Source organism: Neodiprion pinetum, chromosome 5, assembly GCF_021155775.2.
Source record: "Neodiprion pinetum isolate iyNeoPine1 chromosome 5, iyNeoPine1.2, whole genome shotgun sequence".
In the NCBI taxonomy this organism is placed as follows: Eukaryota; Metazoa; Arthropoda; class Insecta; order Hymenoptera; family Diprionidae; genus Neodiprion; species Neodiprion pinetum.
In genome coordinates this window covers 29427123-29452900 of record NC_060236.1, presented here as the reverse complement: position 1 = coordinate 29452900, position 25778 = coordinate 29427123, and the positions used below count along the sequence as shown (strand labels likewise).

The following is a 25778-nucleotide window of genomic DNA, read 5'->3' as shown; positions in this document are numbered from 1 at the left end:
TTTTAGTTAGTACGATAGCTGCATTTATGTAGATTAATAATCTTTTTTTTTTTTTTTTTTCTGATTTTGAAAATGCTTGCAATCGTGACAACATTGGCGCGCCATTTTTTTTGTACCCCCCACTTCAACAACTCATAGCACTTTCAATTTTGTATTTTTTGACTTGTTTTTTTTTTTTTTGTAATCGTGAAATAATAATAAACGCCTGATAAAAAAATGGATTGTAAAAATATTTTTTGTTTTTTGTTTATAGCACTTCAAAAAACACCTCAAATTCATGCCTCTACACTAGAATACCCCCTTAACAAAAATCTTCCATAACAAAGTGTATAAATGTAATAACGTTCCAAATTATCACAATAAATATACAACCATAAAAAATTAATCTTTGTACATAATTTTCGTCATGAATAGTTTCTAAATTACAAGGAAAAGAAAAATTTTCTACTTAATAATTATTTCTTCAGATTTCAGCATTTTTCCAACGCTGCTCGATGTATCGACTCCATTTTCTCTAGTCATACTTACAATTCAAATTCCACCAGGTGACGTAATATAAGCTCCGACAAATCCCGAATATACTATGAGAGAATATATTTTCCAATTTTTTGTAGTGTCTATATAACGAAACTTCACGTACAAAATCCATCCAAATTTTCGATCAACTCGCGATGAAATTCCTCAACTGTTTCAAGTATTTCTTTTCTAAAAAATTACCACTTGAAACAATCGTTCGATTTATAAAGCGGCCTACAAAAATTTACACGCTGGAAAAAAAAAAAAAAAACTGTTGGATTTATCACCTTTTAGGCTAAATGAGGGATTGTCGCAATTTGGTATTTTTTTTGTTACTAAAGTTGCCGCAGCTTTCTGTTGAATTTACAGCAAAAATGCTCCGATTGTCAATAACTAAGATCGACAATAAACGCAACGGTAATACTCATTTCCGTAGAATATTGATGGAAATTTTGAAATTCACGAAATTAGTCCTACGATAATACGAATTTTCCAAGATTCCTTGATCTCTCCGTGAACTCTAGTTAAACATAATTTCCGAACGGCGGTGAATAATATTCTCCGTAAATCTAGGATACAGCGCAACGGTGGTTTGGAAAAATGAAGAATAGAAGCGAATAAGGATCTACAGGATAGATATAGTCAGGCACTTGTCGCGGACAGGGCGAAGGGAGGGAGAAAAGGAAAAGGTCCCGAGTATCCGGGGGGGGGGGGGGGGGGGGGGGTGAGGGGTGAGTAAGGAACCCCTAGAGCAGAGGGGTGGGTATACGACTCTGTAAATATTGTAACAAGTGTGCCTGTCCGCCCGTCTCTCATCGTGCAAGCAGAAGCAGCGGTAGACGTATTATAAGCAAGGAGTTCTATGATCTACACGTGTACGAAACGCGCACACACGGTGCCAAAATGTGTGGAAGGTATATAATATGACGTGACGTATATATATATATATATATGTATATCTGCGAGTAATCGATATCGCGATGCGAGACACAAAAAAATAAATACAATGGTCTTTCAAGTAGCGGATTCGTTGAAGCAGCACGGCAATCTAGGTGTTGCCAGTGAGCTTCCCCCCTTTCGCCACTTTAATTCGCCCTCCTAACTCGAATCTCGTCCCAGCTCTTCTCCGTACATTTCCGCATTGCATAGGTAGGTATTATTCTCATCGAGCACGCGTGCAGTCACTTCGAGGTTCGAGTGTCACGCGTGTGTCATTTTCACGCCAACTATATATAAAGGGATGTGTACAGGGTGAATTTACCGACGATTGAATGGTCTGTAGTCTGATAAAGTTTAATGCGCATGCGCTAGAATCCGACAGCAGTTGTTTTCCAGGGTGACCAATCGTCATTTATTTTTAAACGAAAGTTACCCCGCGATGTATCTAACCTAAAAAAATTTTCGAGCCATTTTCGCGGCTGTTGGAATCGAACTCAACTGCCAATGACAAGTGTCAAGATTTTTGAGGTTACGTTCGAGACGGTTGGCCGCCCTGCCGAACAATTGCTATCGGATTTTAGCGCATGCGCACAAGATTTTAACAGGTTACGGAACATTCGGTCGTTAGAAATTCGCCCTGTATATGTATATAAGAGTGCAGTATAATTCGCACCGCACTTGCACACGTTTTATGTTTTTTTTTTTCAAGTTTTTATCTAATCGTTTGTATATTTGCAGAGAAGATTTAAAAAGGGCTGTAAGTGCCTGCAACCGAGAATTTTTAAAAACAAAGAAAAACTGTGTCTTCTTTGGTAAATAGTTATTAATAGTTACGGAATTTTTTGTCTTTTTCTAAATTCCACCCACAGGCTTTTTTAATTCTGATCTTCATTTCATTATCCCCCCCCCCCCAAAGGTAACTACGGGAAATTGAGGGAGAATTTTTTATTTCGGTCGGATCGAACTGAACTTTGATCGATAAAAAATAAATTTCTGAGTATAAAAGGAGAGAAACAAATTTCATCGATTCTTACAAAGAATTTATGTTATATAGGTAATATGAAAATAAACTTTCTGGTAGATTCATAAATTGGAAAGGAAAAAATTTTGTAATATTCTCTTCTTCCAAATAATTAAACGATTCAGATATTTATCGAAAATACCCATTTGAAATTGGATCTGATATTTCAATATTATTCTAGACGCATTATAAGTGAAAAAAAAATTCAGTCAATGTCAATTTAATCACAATCAATTGAAACTGATGAGTGATTGATAATTTTTTCTATCAGTTTCCCCGATTTCTTGTTTTACCTGCAATGATCGATTTCGTGTTTTCCAAAATAACTAGCCGATTCCCTATCGCATTTTCGGTTTTGTTAATCTTTCAGGGTTATCTATCACCCTGCAATTTTTTATTGCAGTATTATGAAAATCGTTAAATGTATAAGTATAAAAAAAAAAAAAAAACAAACGAATTTTCGTACGATGCGATTTAAAATTAATTTCACTTAAATAGGCTATAACAATCCCTCACAATTACTTTTCACTTTTGAATTGCTCAGTTTCTAATTCGTTCGCATCGCATCGCCTTCGATTTCTCCCTCGTCCGTAATGTCTATGAAAAAATAACGACGGTTGGGTGAGAACCAAAAGTGAAGTAATAAAAAAATTGGTAAAGAACGTATACAAAAAAAAATGGGTGCGTGTACTTATGTACGCGCGTGAGAAGTTATACTTCTTTGGCATCATTAAATAATAAATATTCAACATTGATAATTTAATAATATTTAGTATTAATTATATTAAATAATGATATTTTAATTTATATCAATAAATAATACATACGGATAACTAACCTCAATTATATTGGAGCACTTGAAAAAGTATTTTAGCACAATTTTTTCACTAATATTCACAAATAGTAAATAATATTAATCCAAATATTCAATTTAAATCACTACTGAATATATTTTATTGCCACATATATAATTCGCACTTGTATGAAAATAAAACACGTGTTGTGACTGTAAAAACTAAAACCATGTGGATAAATATTATAAATAAATATGAAAACAGTGATCAGAGGCGACAAGCGTACCAACATTAGCTTTTTTTCGAGACTTAATGAATTCGGTTGAGTGGGCAACTTCATCCTGTTAATTTTGTGTTACAGTGATGCGCGCGCATCTTGAAATTTCACTCTCATCAGTTTTTCATAACGCGCCTAAAGAAGTATAACTTCAAAAAAAAAAAAAAATTTAAATTAAAACCACAAAAATTGATAGGCGAAATAAGTCAAGGAAGAACGTCACGATCATCATTGTCATTGTCAGCGCAGCGAGAGGAGAATCACGGCGATCGTCAATCGTCTCGTCGAATTGGTAATGTATTATAATCCCAGACGGTCTATAACAACCGTACCGGCTCAGGATATTGCTACTCCTGTGCCGCTGACGCGTAATGCATTTGCCAAGGGATTTCGGAACGGTTCACCCGAGGTGAGAGACAACCATATATATCCCATATACCGGGGGTATACAGCGACTGACTGCGGTTTAGCACCGGCTACGAACCGTCAGCTGACACGATCAAGCGATACAAGAAAAAAAAAAAAAAAGTTGAAAAAATAATAACGACTTGTTCAACTTACCGAACACGGTGAAATAACAAATAAATTTCGTATTCGATTAAAACCGCAAATTATTCTCACGACGATACTTTTTTCTGTTTGCCCGAATCGAAGAGATATTTCTTTGAAGAAAATTTGACAATAATAATAATAATAATAATAATTTCTTTAACTTAGCAAATATGACAAGGTAACTAATAAATGTGCAGATTTTTTTTCTGCTTGGCTGAATAGATGAAACTTTTTCATTCTACAGATTTAATCGTTATATTTGATATATTTAATAAAGACTTTCTCCACGGGTGAAGGAAATGTTTCGCGAAAAGGAATCCGATAAGATATCAACATTTTGTGGTGTAAAAATTGCGCCAAGCTTTTCCAAGAGTATAAGATTATTGTTACAGGAAATTGAGAAGAAATATTTAAGAAATTGCAGAGAGATTTATAAATTTTTTTCAGCAACATATCGCTCGTATATGCAAAATTTCGAGAAAACTTTCAAAGAATGAAAGATCACTCCGAATTCTCTTGGGTAAAATCTTACTTTTGTTCTATGCATGGAGTAACATTTCATTCGATAAAATTTAGAGAAGTACAGACATACCAAGTGAAATATATCTTACGCTGGAACGTTTGACTTGAAGGCACAGAATTGTAAAATTCTTGAAATATTAGCAAATTTGTGTTTGTATTTGCGACGATGAATATTTCATATTGTTTAATGGATTGAAAACAAAAAAATAAATAAATAAATAAATAAACAAATAAAAATCAAACACTAGACACTTTTCCGCAGAGAATGATATCTGTTTGAAATATCGAGCTTGAATTTCTTCAGGAAATAATTGATTTCTGTACGATCATTTTAGCACGCTGGAAAGATTTCAGATAAAAAAAAAAAAATTGACTAAGATGAAATCGAAGCAGTGACATTAGAAATTGGATAACAATGCAGGAAAGTGAGAGTGAAAAAAAAAACTTGGGATTTAATCACCTTATCTCTACTCGTACATCACGGAATTGGGACAGATTTGCATATAGAATTAGCGCAGGCTAGAAATTCTGCCGCTGTGCAATCGTTGCAACGGATTCGGATACGTCGCTAACCAACGTGGGAATAAAATAGCTCGAGGGCAAGTGCAGCGGGGCGAGAAGAAACGCCTGCGTTTTTTATATAATACATATGCGTATGTACGTAGGTATATAATCGGTGCGCACATCTATGTAAGTATAAAAAGAATTAAGCAGGGCGTTAAAGTTGTTGCCTGCTGCTGACGGCGAAGCTGCCCTATGCTGTATGAAATGTATGAGAATAATCACATCCGTTTCAATTCCGCTCGATTTCGCGTTACAGGTACCGATAGCTTGTCACGCGTTTGATTTTTATTTTCGTTAATTTTTTTTTTAAACATATTTTTCAGATTTCATAACGATAACGGACTTGAGTGAAAAACCGTGATAGAATAAAAAAAAAAAAAAAAAAAGACTATATTCGATATATGTTGCTAATGTATATCGCAGAGAATGTTAAAATGAGAATAAAACTGAACAGTCGAGTGATATTCGTTTGATTCGACAAAATTACTTTTGTCGGACGAAATTGTTTATGACAATTTAATACGGAATTTAATCAAGTCTTTGAACGATCATGTGGACTATCGATTTGTTCAAGATGTAAATCTTTTGTCGGCTAGATTCATGTACTTATTTTATTTAAAGTACCTAATTGTTTCTGTCAACGAACATACGACTTGGAGGAATAGTACGTAAGCTCGAAATGAAATGATACTAAGTTGATTCAATTTCGGAAACATATAAAAAGTTTCACTCGAATCGATACTTCGCTCAGTCGCGATAATGAAACCTTTTGTAGAATCGAGAAATTCGCTCGACTAAATCATTTTGACAAACGAACTAAGTCGAAATTGTTGTATCGAGGTTGTCGTACTTGAAACAAACAAGGGATACTGGATTGAATCGAATGGACTCCATCAAAATCTATTCCGTTGATTCGAGAATTCCTTTCCATTCGTGTAGTATAAACTTTTTTTTTTTTTCTTCTTCTTCAGCTCAGAGAGTAATTTGATTATAATGACAGACGATGCCGAGAAGCAAGTGAGATGGCTGTAATATTGAGGTGAGTAAAAATTGCCGTGCAGTTGCGCGGGTAGTAATAATTCGAGTTTATAGCAACTGCCGTCAGAGGGAATGAATCACTGGTCAACTGCGTGATGATCAGAAGTTGTAAGCCTCCCCCGGGAGGCCAGCTGATGTTTTGAGGAGCATCTGCCCTTTGAACTGTGTGCGGAAGGTGCAGGGTGTGTACTTAAACTGAGCCATAGAGAAACCGCGGCAGGGGTTTTTGTTCGACGGGCAATCGATGATTTGTTAGTCATTCATTTTTCATTTCAAATTAACTCCACGCTGATTCCCGATCAATTTTCATCGATTACGAGGAAATGAATTTTAATCGGGACTCGATTGATTCGCCGAGTAAAATGGGACTCCATGTCGACTCATCGTGGTGTTTATTAATGCTGTACTAGATCATCGATAGAGTCGGTAAATCGTAGAATTGAGTAATTTGTCAAAGCGTTTCTATAAACACTGACGGGCATTCAAAACAGTTTTGAAATCGTTAAAAATTTTTATGAGAACGTGAACGGTGGTGAAAAAAAAATGTTTTAAAAGAATTTTTATATTATTTTGTCGAAGTTTTTTCAAAAATAATTTTATACCTGAAGAAGATACGCTGCAAGCAGGTCTGCAAGACTAATGAAAAAATTGTACTCGAACTGAGGAAATGTGTTGTTGCAGCAGTTGAATTTTCTTTTTTACCATTGAGGAGACTGCAGGTGAACCAAAAATTGATACTTTTTATTGATTTTATCACAACATATATCCACAAATTGAGTGTACATCAAATTATGTAAAAAAAGGTTGGAAAATTAAGAATATCAAAATTGTAAACAACAGTTTAAATATCGATGCTTCCTTTCAAATCCAGTAGATTTTTTCGATTTTACACTATGACGGTTCGTTTTTTTCGACAGACCATTTTCTACGACTTTTCTTCAATACGTTATCATCGTTAAATATTCAATCTCACAAGACTGTGTTAATAATTCAGGTATTTTATATTTTTGTAATTTTGTAAATAGATCTTCGTATCTTACGAATGTAATAATTTGATGATTGTATATTCGGTGAAGAATATCCCTAGTCTCGTGATAAAATTGATAATAGATATTGATTTTTGGCTGATCATTCTCCTCAATTTTTCATCCAGCTTCGATTCATCACCGATTCGCTGTTCCGCGCATTATATACATTAAAATAGTATACATAAAGAATATCTCGATAATTAAGAGTGAAGTGAACGTGGTTTAAGAATCAACTAATCGATTTTTTCCTAAAATCAAGTAAACTCAAATCACAATACGTAGGGTCTGTAGAACGGTCTTGAGGGTGAGCGTCGATGGTTATACTCGTGGCGTAAAGAGGGTTGCGGGATGGACGGCGTCGCGCCGCGTATAGTATGGGGTATAAGGATAGGAAGGTAGAAGGTAGAGTATAGCAAAGCAGCGGAGTGAGTGGCGAGCGAGAGAGAGTGCGAGAGAGAGAGAGAGAGAGAGAGAGAGAGAAGAACCAAGGGGCGAGAGAGCTTGCAGAGTCCATTAGCAGATTACCTACCCCGGCAGGCTCAAGTCTCGGCCACAGCGCTCATTCACCCCCCTCGTGTTTTTCCTTTCCATTTTTCCCCAGTTTTCTCTCCTTTCTTTTAGTTTTCCTTTTCGATTTCGGTTTCCTTCGCCCTTTCTTTTCTTTTCTTTTCTTTTCTTTTCTTCACCTTCAATCCCCCCTTCTGTCCGTACGTCCGTCTTAAAATCGCATCCGAAATGCCCTACATCTCACCTAAGTTTTCGCTGGGCGACTCTTTACAGTTTCGTTACACCGTATTTCAATTTTTTGCAACATTACGTTGCCGCGAACTCGTCGAATTTTCGTCTGTTCAACTACGTCAAGACACCTTGTGAACTCGAAAGACGGATTCGTGCTAGACTGATTTCGTAAAACGTTTGACCACTAGGATATTGAATAATTACACCTCTTAAATGTAATATACGTCATTTGCCTTTAGGTCAATGTTTTAGTAATTCAACACTCACGTTTCTCAACTTGTTTCTAATCTTTTCCTCATCAGCAGTTAAATTAAATGATTCCTAAAATTTTCCAGATTTACTGGTGCATGGATTATTTTTTCGTTACAATAATAACCCTGATAACCCTAATGCATATCCTGCATAATCGATCAATAACGACAGTGTCACGGGATATACAGGGTGTTACCAAGTGAACACTGCAGTATGCCGGGTTGCCTACCTCCGAGGGAAACAAATATCGGTAAAACAGACCTACCGAGTTATAATTACCTTAGTCAAGTCGAGTCCTATAACCACTTTAACGTGACTACGGAAAGCGGTCACTAAACACTTTAGAATAGGTTATAAACAGCGAAACAATCGCTGATGCCAAATCCATACAACTTGGCAAGACGGCAGTTCCAGCTCGCTCGCGAGGACTTTAAACGCGCTACCTACCGATAACTCGGTAGATCTGTATTACCGATATTTGTTCTCCTCAGTGGTAGGCAACCTAACACACTGCTGCGTTCGCTTGGAAACACCCTGTATATATACATATATGTATGGAACGAAAGTGAGGCACCAATTACCCGAACTGATCCCACCTCGATTAAAACAATCAGAAATGAAAAGGGGCAGGAGAGAGGCAGCGTCGGTGACGTAGATCGAATTATATCATCCACACCGTGGATATAATGGGTTAACGTGTGTAACATACACATGGACGGATTGTGTCAAGAGAAAAGATAACCTTACAGTACGTAACTGTAGTTGCAGGAGTAAGTTGAAGACGTTGTATGCGATGGTGGTCCCGAAGTTTCGTGGGATGAGAGTGAGGAGGAGTCGCCGCCCTTCGTTTCACTTTAACAGGATTAGTGCCCGGGAAGTGTTTGCCAACTGATTTTTTTTTCCTCCATCTTCCCATACACCGTGCCTCCCTGTCCGCCAATTATCTCGTCGTGATTGGCTCTTAAGCCTTGATGATCGGGCGCCGGCGGTGTCGTCTTTGCATTAGCCCAACGTGTCTTCGCGTTAAGACGCGACGTGATGATAGAGAGAAGCAACGAGGAGTATCGAACGCCTCATTTTCCGGGACCTATACGTATACCTACTTCTTATCACACCAATCAAAACAACCTCGAGTGCCAAAATGAAGACGAATTATGGTTTGGGGACACAACTTCTTCCACCGTAGTTTTTTTTTTTTTTTTTTAAGTACGTAAAAACCTGTCACATCTGTATCCAACTTCTTGCTCAACCGTTGCATCATTGACTCTTTGTAATTTTATTTACTATTTATTGCGGTGCTGTGTCGCGTGAAAAATGAGAACAGTGAAGTATGTATATGATTTTTTCTTACTTCCAATTAACTCAAGATTTGAAAATTTAATCGGGATTTTTCAGATAGCTTATTATATACGAATCTGAATTCTAAATGACGGATCCAATATGGCGGACTATGATGCAAGAAATTGTTTCACGCGAATGAAACTTAATTGGCACTCTGAGGTTTCAACGATTGCTAATTTGAAAGAAAAATTTAGAATGGCCGGCTCTTTGGATGCATTATTTGATCGAACCATTGGATTTTAGGTTCAGACACGTAATCAGCATTTTCCGAATGGATAAAAATCGAGGTTTGTTCTCGTAGTGTACCGTTCTCATTTTTCGCTCGCAACACCGATCAGACGGATTTACTACATCCACGAATTTCGGATCTCTATTATACAGGATGTATCTCACCGATCCAACACACATTATGCTTTACTACAGAGTGAATTACTGACAACTGCATGGTCCATTATCTGCTAAAATTTAATGTGCACGCGTTAGGATCCGAGAGCATTAGCAGTTCGCCAGGGAGACGAACTGTCTCTAACCTAAAAAACTTTTAAACTTATGAATTTTCTCACGACTTCCACCGACATCTGTCAAAATTTTTCAGATTAAGTTTATGACGGTTGGTCACCCTGGCAAACAGTCGCTCCGTGATTGTAGCGCGTGCGCATTAAATTTTAGCAGACGACGCACCATGCGGTCGTTAGAAATTCACTCTGTATACGCTTGCATTATACAAATACGTGAAGATATAACTTGTACCTATCACGGGAGTTCGTATAACGCGATTAGGGACGGCTGCCTAATCATAGATCACTGTCAACCTCGCGATGACGCGACCAAACGCGTGAAATGTTTATCGTATCATCATCATAATCATATTCATCATCACCACAATCATCGTCGTCGTCGTCGTCATTGTATGTGCCGCGGTACTGACGAGGCTTCGGTGCGGTGTGTAAAGTGAGTATACCCACACACGTGTAATAAATACCCGTGGTGTGTATAATGTAAGGTGTGTGTTGTGTACTGTTATATATACTCGCGGCCCAAACTACTGCTATCTCTCAACTATACCTAGAAGAGGTGCACATCTGTTGTTTTATGAACTCCGCTCCATTATCTCGCGTGTGCGCCTCGACGAGAGACAGTCTGTTTATAGGTAAGCAAACATGATCTGGATGAGGTGTGAGTATGCATATATATATATATAGAGAGGGAGAGAGAGAGAGAGAGAGATATGCGCAAGGGTAGGTATATGTCACAACACACGCAGTAGGCGCGTGTTTAATAGATAAAAGTAACCTGATGTCTGTAAGAAATAAATGAATAAAAACTATAAGCGATATTAGCGGTAAAATAAATTCTCTGCTAATTTGTTGTGAATATTTCAAAAATTCGTTCGATTCCTTTCTTTTTCTTCGATTCGAGTATATTTGATCGTCGAATATTATAGGAGTTGAGATGAGGTAATATTTTCTACACGGTGAGATGAGGTAAAAATAGAATTTTGCACCGTCGATACGAAAATGGTGTTATCGTATCAGATGTACGCGTGAACGCCTCACCAGAATAAAATGAATTATTCGAAAATCAGAGTATGATTGATAAATACCGTGATAATGAAATTTTGAGCAAAGATAAAAAAAATCTTTCTCGTTCCGCGTAATTTCTTGTCCCAATCAATTGAACCGTTAGTTTGTAATCGTATAACGATTGATAAAAAATTTTTCGTTTTTTCCCTGCAACATATGCAGCAATAATCGAGAAACGTTTTTATTTTCTTAATTTACAACGACACGAATTGTATTATAGTTCTAGTCGTTTTTAAACGGCAATCGAACGATATCCGTTAAACTGAAAATCGATATTATTCGAGGAATACAATCACCGTTTAAACACGACGCGTCGTTGATCGAAACGAGGTGAGACTATAGGAGGGCCGTATATAGATTATAACGTAACAGCCGGGGTTGCATGGTGAGTAAAAGGCGTGACTATAGGTTTTCGGGTTGTTGTTTATTTATTTTTTTTTTTCATTATTTTCCCCCCGCTCCTATTCTCTTTTTACTTTGGCAGGAAATTAATCATAATCCAGCTCCCTTCCTACACTATATGTATACCTTACCCCGCAAACGTTAGGGACGATCATCGTAAGCGTTACCTAATGTGTACGGATTTTTTTTCTATCCCTGTTCTTTCCTCACGTTTCGTGGGATAAATTTCACCACGGTACGATGCAACGATACACCGTGAAATTAATTTAACGATATTGGTAGAGAAAAAAAAATTAACATCAAAATATTATAAAGATATGTGCATTAAATTGTGGTTTAAAAAAGCAAAGAAATCAAATCAATAAATAAATATAACGAGTATTGAATCAGAGATTGCTCAGTTCAAGTTGGATTCTTCAGACGGTATAATAGTAACAGTAAACGTCAAAATTCTGCAAAGCGATAAGGAAATTATCACAGAAGCAGAAATCACTAATGCAGAACATTATATTGAAATTAATCGCGATTTCAAAACGATTTCAAAAGTCCATAACGTTGCGATATATGTAAGTGCATATACGTGTGTCTATTTGCGTTACGATGCTTTTAGACAGTTCTTACAATTTATCTGATTTTACTGAATATATAATAACCTGATTTCAGTTATTTAATGTTTTACTTTTCGTTCGTTGATTAATTTGCTGTAACGTTATGTTATCTCTGTATCTCTTCTCCGATGATTAGTGAAAATAAAATTCAATAACCTGTCAATATCATTTCATTACAGACAATTCAACCGAAAGCAAATTGCAATATACATACATTATTCTGATAACAGAAGTTGAATTTCGTGATATTTCAAGCTAAAATTTTTTGCGTAACAAGGAAGCAAACTCGGTCTTTTCGGACCGAGTGTAAGTTTTCAATATGCGTCGTAGGTGAAGCCGATTGCGAATGTTGTAAATACGCGAGGTGAAAAGAGCGTTGCACCTTGTTATATAACAATAGTACTTTACGCGTTTATTCACGAAGCAAGAAATTGAGGTTATGGTCGCGTAATGTCAGCTTTGTTCCCGACAGCGCATGCGCATCAACTCCTAGAACTGAAAAGTGGTCTTTTCTGCACACCGCGCATGCGCATTCGCAGACTAACTCGAATGTGCCAGAAACGAGTACTTTCTGCACGGAAAACAGGCATGTAAAATCGCGTAAAACATGCTCGCGATATATATGTATAAAATAAATTTCTTCCTTCAACTGTCGATTAATTGCCCAAACTTTACATACATTTGAGGTAGATTGGCTGACGTTTCTTTTCCGCGTTTGTTTTTTTATTTATTTATTTTTTTTTCTCCATCTGTCAATGACTACGGAAAATGTCGATTCGAGTCCGCGAAAAGGGGTTTTCGTTTCGCGTTTTGGGAGGTCCGGAACCGCGAGAAACCCAATGCCTCTCCTCTCATCTCGTCTCGTCTCATTCTCTCGTCCGGTTATAAGAGAAGAAGAAACGAGGAAGTTGATCCAGGTGGATCGTCTCGTCTCGTTTCTGGTTCGGTCCCAGAGTTACACGAATATATCTACCCGTTGTTACGAAAACAGATTGCGTCTCGTCACTCTCTTTCTCTAACATATGTACCGTATAACTAAATGAGAAGGAGAATTTGTGTACACACGTAGAGTTTAGAGAGTCGATAAAGAAACAAAAAATATTTAAAACGAAATTCCTCAACGACGATGGTGGTCCGAATATTTTCAACTTTTTTCTTCAACTCTCTTTGTATACGTAAAGATGATGCAAAAATCATAATAACAAGAAAATTTCTTCCGATTTATTCTTTAGCAATGGGAAGATCGTTGGTCGGATTTTATTAACTCAACGATTGCTTGTTTCAAATGTTTAAATCTTTCAGCAGTAGTCATTCAGGGTTTCAGGATTGCCAATAATTTTCAATTCTAATATTATCTAACTTTGCGACGTTTTCCAAATGAAAAAAATTACTGAAATCGAAGTAACGAAGAGAAAAAAAAAAAAAATGTAACCAATCGTTACAGATTATATTTGATTTATTTTGAAGTATAAGTACCGCACTTATGTATATGCTGGCAAGTTTTTTGTTTTTTTCTTTTATTTGAAATTGAATCACGCATATGCAAAGGAATACTGAATGTTTCGCTAAAACTGTACAGTCACTTTTAGAACAATATAAAAACATAAGTTTCAAATTACAACCTTTCATCAAGAATTCGACAGACTTCGCCGACTTTTTACACGTTTTTTTTTTACGTTAACAGGTTAGATCGGCAATCCTGTCCATCAAACTTTAGAACGCTTTAATTAGTGCAATTTTCGTTTGCAACATCGACAAATCTCGATTTGTAAAATTTTTCAGGAATTTTCATCGCCGTTTTTAGTGCGCAACAGTGGATATTTCAAAGCACCAAGAAGAAGCAGGGTAAAAACTAGGACATCACTCACCCAATGACCTCCTGAAGACGGCTATGAACGAGTGGCTTGTCTTGGACGGAAATCACCTCCTGGACAAAGAGGCTCGAGATAAGCTGCATCGCCGCTGTCGCCACTTGACCACTTCCGGTCGAATTATTGTTCGATTCGTGGTTAGGCGTGTGAGCATTATTATCGCATCCGGTAGCTGCCTGAAAATAAATCAGTTTATGATTATGATTTTTCATCAACGAATAAATAATTTTCCGGATTACATAAATCATACAAGTTGCGACAATCGGTAATAACAGTTACTACACAATGCAAATTAAAAACTAACAACAAGTATTTCGTGACTTAATTACCGTCTGCATGAAAAATCCATATAATATTGGAAAAAAAAAAAAATAGCAGCAGGTTTTTCGTTCAAGAAAAGAAAAGCCAGCCAAAATTTTCATACCGTATCTTTATACAATCGGTAAAAGGGAGGAAATTTCATCGAGGCATGAAACCATCGCATCGCGGGTTTCTTGCATGCAGGGGGAGAGAACTAAATTCTGGAATTGAAACCGGATGAAATGGGAATTGAAAAAACTGAGGATGAATTTCCGGACTCTTCGTCTCTTTGCCTAATGGTCCGGCAGTATCCGAGCGATTTTTATTATCTGGTTTATAACAACGGGCTGACGGGGGTTCCTTGGATTATTTCGTTTTCCTGCATACTGCACACGCACCGTCGTCTCCGGACGGGATCACCGCAGTTAGTCTAGTCAAGTAAACCTTGTAACCTGGGGGATCGAATCGGATCGGAAGGGAACGAGGTCCGTTCTCGAGAAAAGAGAAAAAAATAGGAGAGAGAGAGAGAGAAAATTTCAACGACCATTCGAAATTGAATCCCTCTTTTTCTCTCTGCATAAAGCACCGTCGTTTCTCGGGCGTCGTCCGAATCGAATAGGAAAATTCAATTTCACCAAATTGCTAAACTCGAATCGCCCTTTTATCCCTCTTTAACGTTCGTCTAACATTTCTTGCGCATGTCTTCGCAAACGCGTGTTCGATATTAAATATATTGTATCGGGAAAAATTACTCGCGCGTTTACCTAGCATGTCAATGGTTGAACTGATCGCGGACTTTATTTTTTCCCTGTATAGAGAATGTTTTTTTTTTTTTTTACAAATTTCTTCTCCATACGCGCAGTATAAATATACGATGACGAAATTTACGATAATTGGCGAATTTTGTTTTTCTTTCTTATTTTTCTTTTTCATGCTGAATCCTAGTGTAATAATTTAGCCTAATTAAAGAAACACGTTTTAAATTGCATCTGTATAATTACTATTTACTCATGTCTTGGCAAATACCGCGGACACAGTCAAGTCGACGTGATATTTTATCGAAAACTTTTAGTCTTCTGTACAGTGAAGAAAAACGACAAGAAAAAAAGGAAAGAAAAGAAAAAAGAAAAAAGTAAGAAAATCGTTATGAATTTTAAACGAATTTTCAGGCAATACGAGACTCGTTTCAGTTTACTGATCGCCGCAGCGATTCGCGACAGTTATGATATACAGAAATAAACAATTTGTCAGATTATTCACTTGAATAAATTTTATTTCAACATTTCCACATTTCGAGTATTGTTTAGCCAAAGATGTTTCTTCAAATAGACGACTATATACACGATTTTAATTAGTTAATTTTTAAATACATCCCACCCAATTGGAAATACATATTTTTGTTCTCTTTTCAGGTTTTGAAAAAAAAAAAAATGAAGAAAAATTCACTTTACCAAAGAAGAGCGAAAAGGAAAATGGCGGGAAGAACGAGAAGAGAGGCAAAAATCAGATCTACCAAAGCACAAGGAAGATATACAGACGCCAATAAATAAGTAGGCATAATAATTCCCACCACGTCTAGATTCAACGCCCCGAATCCCAACGATACTTTGTACACGTCCGTCTCTCGCTTTCTCTCCCTCTCTCTCTCTCTCTCTCTCTCTCTCTCTCTCTCTCTCTTTCTCCTTCCCTCTTTCTCTCTATTCTTGTGCGTGCTGCGGCGTTCGTGACGTCACTAAAAGCTCTCTCGCCGCTAATGCATTTGCGGGAGAACCGTAGTCCCTGCATGGCAGCAAACGCGGTGGAAAAACAGAGGGAAAGGGAAGGCGAGAAGAAACGAAGAGACGTGCGAAGGCAGAAGGGGCAAAGATGCGTGGAGAAAATTGAAAAGGGGCGAGAGAATCAGCGTCGAACGGTAAGAGCAACAGCTGATCGCGCAAAATTATAAGTGTAACGTATGTATGATATACAGAGTGAATTCCTAATTGCTGCATGGTCCGTCGTCTGCTAAAATTTAATCCACACGCGCCACAATCTGAGAGCAACTGTTTGCCATGGTGACCAACATGAAAATTTTTACAGCAGTGAATTGAGCAAAACTGTCAAAATTTTATCACGTTTAAAATGGTAGCGTTATTGTAATGATTCACTGTTCAGAGAAATCGTTATTTCGGAATTATAGGAAAGTCTTAAATGCAGTAAATCATGATAAGAGAGAGTAAAGTGATATTTCGAAAACTTTGTTACCACAAAATCACTATAATATTGCAAAATGGTAATTTTTTTTTTCCCCAAAATTTCGTTACGTTGACGTTACCAACTTCAGCTTCATAAAATTTTTCAGGTTAGATACTTCGCGGGGAACTGTCATGTGAATTTATGACAGTTGGTCGCCCTGGCAAACAGTTGGTCTCGGATTGTGGCGCATGCGCGTTAAATTTTAGCAGACGACCGACCATGCATTCGTTAGAAATTCACTCGGTATAAGTAAATACATATAAATCTAAGCTGTTCGATTGTCGAGAAGAGTGAAAATAATTACTGATTTCACCCACTTATTTCTACTTTTTTCCTTTTCATTGCAGGATTTTACAATCAAATGATGAGCATGAAAAATTTTCATATCTCGTTTAATTTGAATTTCTGCTAGAAATGAATCGATTTTTAATGTTTTACCGACATACATTTTTTTCTAAATAAACAATCAAGCTTTTCCCAGTTTCTATATTTACTTTGATTTTTTTTTATAAATTTTTCATTATTCTTTCAAAACTTCTTCATTTTTCTGCCAAGTCCTATTAATTTCAGATTTCTTGCTCAGCCGTTCTCAAGATCATCGCGAAAGTTTATCGGACAGATCGACGGACTCTTTTCTTTTCAAAGCGATGAAACGTATCGCGAAAAAGCTGTTTTTCCAACTTGTTTTTTCTAGTATGATTTTATTGCATCCCAATTATCTGAACTAGGTATCGCTAATTTTCATCATATTCTGTCGTGTATACATATAATTGGACGATCGTAAAAAAGTAATGGGCTGTATGCGGAAGTAATGATGGGGAAAAAAAAAGCAAGAAACACAAAAAGTCATCTAAATACAGCGATCTCGTCAAAGAACGTGGAATTTTTATTTCTTTGCTTTTCACGTAATTCCCGTGATGCGTCATTATTCTCGACAATTATAAGAAACATATACCATGGTGAATAAAAAAAAAAAAAATAAAATGTACAACTAACGGGCAATATTGAAGAAAAAAGTCAAAGCGCCCAAATTTAAACTGCAAGCCTACTTATTAATTTGTATACGCATTTCACACACGCGCACACATAGAAAGATGGGAAAGAGAATCTTAAGAAGGATCGGGATCGTCAGAGCGAGGCGTAAAAGAGAAAAGGTATACGTCTTATGAAATCGGTCCTAAATCCACGTAATCCTTATTTTGACAGGGTTGACATAGTTGACAGGCTGACAGGGCGACACGGGCTTCCCTGCGGTACGTGGAAACCGCCACATAAGTATGTACAATGCCTACGTTTAAGCCACTTATAGGGTGTTGAAAAATGTTGGAAAATAAAACAAAGATTTCAATAAGTAAAGATAATTAATATACTAGAACGTATTATTAGCTGTATACGAAACAATCACTTGTAGATTATACGATACACTGCGAGGAAATGAAATTTTTCGTAAGAGAACAGTTGTTTAAAAAAAAATTTTACGATAAAATTGACTGATCCGGTACGTTGAAATTGAAATTCGATACCTGCACGTAATTTTAAAATTTCAAATCCATGCTAGAATTTTTGGACAAAAACGGAACAAGTCAAATTAATAAATAATATACCGAAAAAAAGCATCACACAATGTTATTACTAAGAAGAAGCAGTTAATGCATCAGATTACGCGATCCAATTATAATTTTTAAATGAATAATTCATAGCCTTCACGTCGTTTTTCGATTCATTTTATTCAATTCTTTGTTTTACCGAATGTGTTTTACCGCACGCCAGATTGTCGGAATAAATTATTACGGTCGAAAAACGTCCTCCTATTATTGCGGAGAAATCCGAAATCCGGTTTTCGAACGAGATATATTTATATCATAACATCCATATGTATGTAGGTACATTTATAAGTATGAAACGTGTCAAAAACCATACATATAAAAATACTTCTCTAATTTCTTCTAACGTTTCAGTAATAATTGACAAGTAAATCATTCCTACACGTAACCTAACCCAAATATGTGATCTTTTGTGCGTTTCTATCAAATTACGTATATATTTGACGAACACCGTGTAGAAATATAATACACGCACAAGGGATTGGCTTAAAAAAGAAAAGAATAAATGAGTAAAAACAGATATCGGACTAACGAAACGATTAAATGTATACGCGAGGAAGGAGAAAATAAAAAATTCTACGAAAGAAGAGAAAAAAAATCAATAAATAAATAAAAGAAAAAAAAAAAAAAATCAACAAATGAGATAACGCTCGTATCCCGCATTAATGACTCCTTCCACATGCGCACGTAAGCCGGTAGGAATAGTTATGTGCGGTCATCGAGCATCAAGGCCTCGCGATTATTGTTCGCTCCGCTTCCTAATCCTTATTATATTCTTTCACATTGTATCTTAGTGTCACACACGTTCTACACGATGCTTCTTTCGTTATATTAAATTAGTTGCGCAACCGGCGTATCTGTGACGAATGAATTTATAGACCAGACGTAAATCGAACGAAATGGAACAAAAAAACGTATTATGTGAAGAAGAAATAAAGCAAAAAACAAGAAATACAAAAAAAAAAAAAAAAACCAGACCGATGTATTAGATACATAAATTAATACGCTCAACTTTTTTTCTCTTGTTCGTTTTCTCTACGATGATACGAAACTCTACTCAATGTGATTCAATCTCCCCCCTCCCCTCTTATTTCAGGTAATTTCTCTACTCGTTCGTATTGATAAATTAAAATTGGTAATTGAGTTAATTTTTACACCCGTTTACGAATTATTTCGATCCCATTTTCTAACGAATGAAAAAGTCAAAGGTATGGGAATGAGGGACGCGTAAAAACATCGTACAACTAAGCGCAGACTTCGAATCTTTCAATATTTATACCGGGTTGCTGTTTCATTTCACGTGGCGCCATCCGTTGAAATAGCCGAGAACTAGAAAGAGCGCATTTCGGTAACACCACGAACGAAATAAACAAATAATTAAATCGTCGTTTCAGATGATTAGTTTAAGCGCGAAATCGAACGAGTGCAATGAAAGTAGTGATAACAGGCACAAAACATATAATCTTATTTCTAATGGTAACGATATTTTAAATGTTGAATTGCAAAGTACATAGCAGAATTTTGGGAGCCAATTTGTTGTCCAAATTGGAAGAAAAACTGAGAAGAAATTACGTTCAAAAAATCTAATTAAATTAATCAAATAATTAAACGCAGTTTTATTTGAAATATAGTGAAAATTTTCGGTCGGTGTTATTTGAATCCACACGTGGTGTAGAATTGTTTAAAAAATACTTTGAATATAGTTTCAACGCAAAGATTTGCATATAATCTGAAGTCTTTTAAGTGTCGCTCAAATTGTAAGTTTTGTTACTCACCTCTAACCACTGTAAAAGAAGGTCGAGAATGACGAGGATTTTGTTGCCCAGTAAGACGGTTTCGATGTTGCCCAAATGTCCGTGAACAGCGGCTTTGTAGACTTTGCAAACGGATACGATGCTCCTAGGAAATAAAACTTTATTAAAAAACGATGCACCGCGAAACCTTTGAATCGTCAATTCTCAAAGTATTAGCAGGTAACCGTATCAAGAAATTGAGAATGACAAAAAATAAGTATAAATCGAACAGGTTAAAAGCGAAATGAATCTCGAAAAATCGAGACGGAAATCTTAGTCTCTCAAATTTCGTACAGTCAATTTTATCAGTCAACTTTGAGAAAAATCAATCGAACAACAAATATTATTCAACATGATTATTCAACGTATTTAGAAAAATAATTTTTACTTACTTGTTGGGAAGGCAATGTGACGTATTTTGCACATTCAGGCCGAGGTTGAGCAGGTTTGTCAAGGTAGCGAATCCATTCAGAGAATTAAAAGCATCCTGATCCGAAGCGCACTGAAATATTCGCCAAATTTATACGAATACAATTTAACGAAACCTGTAGATCGTAGCAGGTTTTACACAAGCAGACGCATCCACAACTTGAAAACTTACGTATTTATTAAAAGCCCTCGATATCTCGCCGACGCATCGCTCCAGTCCAGCGACGGCGACGCTTGGCCATGCAGTTTTTCCGTGATTGTTGCAAAGTCTATCCAACTCCTTGAGATTCCTTCGAAATTTGGCCTTGTTCGCCGATTCAACGGACGTCTGAGGTCCTCCAGTCTCGGCAGTCTGGGCGTCTTCCCATTCTTGTCCTCGCGCAGCCATTCTCTGCTTCATTTTCCTGCACCTACGCTTCAAGGCTTTTTGTTTCTCCTTGGCAGCCTTGGTATCGTTCGCGGGATTGTTGTTTGCATTGTTACTGGTATGGGACGAGGTCGGAACATCGCGTATCTGGGTAATATTGAAGCGCTGCATCTCGTCCCTCGGCGGTTCTCGTCCATCATGCATTTTCCTAACTGCCTCAAGGTGCGCTTTGCTTTTAAGGTGAGTCAGAAGTTGCACTTCGTTGGTTATCTGAATTTCAAGAGCGGATACAAAGCGCTAGTTACTTTTATTCCTCAAGAAAAATGGCTATAGCATTCAATTTAGTACCAGTGAAAAATCGTGCCTACCGCTGCCATGCATAAACAACACTGCTTCGGAGCTGGGTAAGACCTCAAAGTAGGCGGAACCTCCTCACATCTCAGTATAGAAGACTCCACAGCCCTCTGTCTTATGTGTTCAATATTTTCGCCATGTCTCCTAGCAGACTCTTGTTGCTTGTGGGCTATTTTCTTCTGCAGTTCTTCCTGATTGGCCAACTGAGCAGCATGCAGAGCCGACAATCTCTCTTCCCGGTCTCTTGCCTTTTCTCTGGCCAGTTCCTGCGATTTCACTCAGTTTATTGCACCGTATTCTGTTGTAATTTCTCTTTCGTTTACTTACTGCACTCGGCAACATACCTGTCGTTCCTTTTCTCGTTCCAGCTGCATTTTCCCGACGCGTTCCTCGCGCTCTCGACGAACTTGTCTCATCTTTTGAATCCTCAGCTGTCTTTCGACCTCCAAGGCACGTCTACGTTCTTCCGCAGCCGCTTCTTTTGCCGCTTTCTCTTCTTGTCGACGCTGACGTTCTTCTTGGATACCCTGCATCAAATGAGAACAGTCAATTCACTTGAACGAAACCTTCATTGATTTATGGTTTTAATAAGATCGTATTATAACGGATTATCAAACTTTTTACCCAAGTTCTCAAATCTTGTGATGAATCCTGTAAAAATTACCTGCAGTCGTTCCTCCTGCTCTTGACAAAGTGCCATGAAATCGTGTCGTTTATTTTGCGCCTCAAGTTCGTTGATAAAAGCGATTTCCTTCAGTTTCGAGTCCTCATCATGTGCCTTTCTGACGATTTCTAGCAAATGTTGAGTCCGATTTTCCTCAGCTCTTTTCAGCTTGGTCTCCATCCTTATTCTCTTGTCTTCGATCAACTGATTTTTGGCACTTTTAACGTCCTCAACTTTGTTCAGAAGTTCTCTGAGCCGCTGAGACTTTTCCATTAATAATATCTGTCGTTTTCGCTGTGCGCAAGCTTGCTTAGCTTGATAACGACGCAACGTTTCTGGCAAAGATCGCTTTCGGGATGGTGAAGACAGCTTCTGGTGCAACTCCAGGGCTCTGCCGGGATGCCGAGCCACCAGAGCTTGGAGCTGAGCCAAAGTGTCGACTCTTTCAGCCCAAGACATGCCCTCAAGCATGTTTTCATATCTTGTAAAAAATTGGACTCAATTGTTTGAGATGTAAAATATTTGTAAACATGGTTTAAAATTTCAACACAGCTCAACCTCATGTAACACAAAAATATGACGACTTGCTAAGCAATATCCAGAAGGTAATCTAAGAATTGATAGTAACAAAAATTTCTATTACCTGTCTTCAAGGCTGATATCGTCCGTTGAATCATTTAAAGTTTCCAGAGGCTCATCTCCTTCGGTTTCCAGGACAGTTTCGCCGTCGGTTTCATCCGTTTCAGTGTCGACGTCAATTTCAGTGGACTCAAGTTCCTGTATTTGTCTTTGCAGGAAAGCCTCCTCGTCAGAGAGCTGCTGAGACCTTTGAGAATCGGCTTCTTCTCGTTTTTGTTCCTCCTCTAATATGACACGCTCCCTTTCGGCCTGCGCTTCAACAAACTGCTGAATTCTTCTCTCTAGCAGTTCAGCTTCATTCTTAAAAATAGCTGCTATCGTCAATGTGGAGTTGCTTTCATTTTCGCTAAAATCCAGGGAGGTGGATGATTTTTTCTCACTATCATCGCCCCTGTATTTAGTCTTCAGCCTCTTACTGTCTCCCTTGGTTATTTTCTCAACTTCGTTTATTATGTTTTTCCCTGTCTTTCCATTTATAGACCTCTTCTTCACCCTCTGACCACAGTCCGGAGTAAAACAGCTCTTTTTGCTCTTGTCCGATGGAGAACTTTCGATTGACAATGCTGGCAGGGACATCGCAGTACTCGGCTTGTGGAATCTGGTGGACATGTTCAAATTGTGCGTACTACCTCGTCTGTAACGACTCCTCACTGTCTGCCAACCGTCCTTCTCATCTTTCACTTTAACTGTTGACCCCTGCTTCGTCAAAACCTCAACAGAACCGCCAAGGTCCTTTGTTTCATCTCCTCGTAAAAATTCCTGTGTTTGTACGGTCTGAAAACAAAAGAAATATTCAAACCCTGATGCTAATCCCAATTAACGGAGGAATAGTTAGGCTTCAAAACTAACAGTGCTTGAAGAAGTAGGCTGCAATCTCTTTCTAACAATAACGGATGTTCCAGGTCTGGCTCGTGAAACATTTGAGCCTCTCTTCATGCACATGGAGGTTTTGCTTCTCACTATTTTGGGAGTTTCGGTTAAGTTTTGGACTGGGGCAGCAGTCGCTGGTCTCATTCTCGAGACAGTAGAATAAGCCGGCATGACTGGTTTGGTGGATTTAGGCACAACCTTGCTTGCGTTGTGTTTTCCACCGACCTTGTCATCAATGTTATCAGACTTCAGCGAAACTCCGTCTCTAGCTTCCTTAACCACATCCCTACCATTTTTGCCCCCTAAAATATCTTCACCATTTGCTTCTGTCACACCTTCGCTAGATTTACTTTTGATGTTACTTTCCAGTGGTAATTTATCAACAATCGGGTTACTGGTATTCGACTTTTTACCACCTTCTGTATTAGGGACAATTTTGCAGTCGTTGGACATTTCAGCCTGGATTTTTGACTCGCTTATTGCACCAGACTTACTTTGACTTCTCACCTCTGTCCTTTTGGAGGGGGTTTTAGAGGCAATTAATTTCAAAGGAGACGATTTCCCCCTGTTCTGAACAGGCTCCAAAACCTTTTCGTTCAGATTTTTGGGCTTATCTTTGAAGGACTTCACCTCGTTTTTTAAAACACTTTCAGAAGTGTTTCTTAAGTCTTTTCCAGGCCTGGTAAGACCAGATTCTTGATCCTTGTTGGCTGCAACTTTAGCCGGTATATCAGTGACGATTACTTTGTCTTCGATAATCGTTTGGTCGACTGGACTCTTGCATGATGATCCTGTGGGACTCGACCTCTGGACAGGGCTGATAGATTTCTGTGTTCCTGACGACCCCCAAGCTCTGCCGGGAGAAGTTTTTCTGACCTCCCAAGCCAGCGGCACACGCCTTAGTGGAGGCTGAGTGCTCTCGTAGGCCCATTTTACTTTGAACCATTCTATCAGATTGTGAAAATCACGGGTGTAATTTTCAAGGACTAGTATTACCTCCTTGCACTCAGATATGCTCTCATCCTCTTCACATGTCTGGTATATTCCATCTACAGCCCGCTGAAGATTGCCAAAGAGAAAGGCCCAGTATCGGGCCTGAAGTTCTGAAAAGAATTTGTAGAATGGTGGATACATAAAGACACAATTGGTCACAAATAAGAGAAATTGATAAAATCACGAAAAAAGTGACCTATGTAGTGAAAATAAGTGAGAAGCAAATCAAATGTTCATAGCATTGCCTGCAAATTAGTAAAAATAAGTCGAATGTTGACAACCAGTAACCCCTGATAAAAAAAATATTCAAAATGGCTCGATAAGAAAATCAGTCTCTTTCTGATTTCTTTCCAATCTATTTTTAGACAGTCGACCAACCCACCAGATTTTTTATCTCTTCCTGTTGACGCTGATCTTACTCTGGTTGTCGGTTTTGAACACCTTTTGGTCGGTGCTGGCTGAGAGATTTTTGGAATGCTTGGTGGTTTGCGAAGGACCTTTTCAGTGTTATTTGACACAACTGGGACGTTGAATGCTATCAAATTGCGAGCTGAACGACCTTCTTCTTGAATAAGGAGTCTGACATCAGCCATTCCTACCGTATATTATTAATACTCACGCACGTGAGAGTTTTAAATGATTTTCAAGAAATGAATTAGGGAGAAAAGCTGCTATGGTGACGTCCAATGTGCTGGAAAAGAAAATTCAATATGATTCATTTTAACAGAGCCGAAACTTGGGTGGAGATTCAATAAATTTTTAGATTTCAACGACCTGAGTGAAGATCAAAGTGCCCAGGTAATTAATTTTTATTGGCTAAATCATTCGATCAATAATAGCAATTTTGGTGCTGTCAAAAGATGAGAATTGGGGGCTCGTCTTGAAATTTGCAAGTATATTTCGATCATTTTTACAGGTTAGGTAGGCGATCAGCGAAAACAATAGATACCTATATCAAGCTGAATCACCGACTGACGAATTCTTATCATTTGTTAAATTAATTCGGTCATGCTGGTAAACAAATGATAACACAAGGCATCGCGATCTTGATTCTTTGATAAAATCGGTATTAACGGCTGATAATATTATTATAATTAACTGCGTGTGAACGAGGCAGACGTCCGTGATGAAGTTTCACGTAAATTTGTATGTAAACATTGCGATGTTGATAATACGATACATGTGTGCACATACATTTCATCCATAGAAAGGAGCAGATACGTACCAGAAAGATAAATTCTGACGCTCCGTTTAATCGAAATAGATCGGTGATACGTTTTATTTATTTATAACGACGGGTTAACGAGACGCGAGGACACGCTTGAAACAATGACATGACGTCTCCGTGCTCCTGACGCATTTGACTTTTGAAACGATAATGATGACAGGTCTGTGCTCTTCTGTTGATCGTTGTCGACAGAGTCACGCTCCGTAGAACAGAAAGGGATTTAACTTACCTACCTGACGACATTGGCTTGACACGA

At 37.7% G+C, this 25778-nt stretch overlaps 1 protein-coding gene across 2 annotated transcripts in view; it reads right to left on the bottom strand.

Annotated features, from left to right (window-relative positions):
- Positions 1 to 25674, bottom strand: part of ssp3 (short spindle 3) — a 40229-nt gene extending 14555 nt beyond the window's left edge. Inside the window, exons 1-11 of one of the 2 annotated variants that reach the window (XM_046629345.2) lie at positions 25520 to 25674; positions 24677 to 24985; positions 23281 to 24404; positions 22436 to 23205; positions 21793 to 22273; positions 21473 to 21655; positions 21143 to 21394; positions 20580 to 21044; positions 20371 to 20480; positions 19961 to 20084; positions 14044 to 14222 (exon numbers count right to left, since the gene is read on the bottom strand). In XM_046629345.2, the coding sequence (XP_046485301.1) occupies positions 14044 to 14222; positions 19961 to 20084; positions 20371 to 20480; positions 20580 to 21044; positions 21143 to 21394; positions 21473 to 21655; positions 21793 to 22273; positions 22436 to 23205; positions 23281 to 24404; positions 24677 to 24887 (3899 nt within the window). In that variant the 5' untranslated portion in view covers positions 24888 to 24985; positions 25520 to 25674. Of the gene's footprint in view, positions 1 to 14043; positions 14223 to 19960; positions 20085 to 20370; positions 20481 to 20579; positions 21045 to 21142; positions 21395 to 21472; positions 21656 to 21792; positions 22274 to 22435; positions 23206 to 23280; positions 24405 to 24676; positions 24986 to 25243; positions 25408 to 25519 lie in introns of those variants that run through there. The other variant, XM_046629346.2, reaches the window with a different exon arrangement.
- Positions 25675 to 25778: the final 104 nt, after the last annotated feature.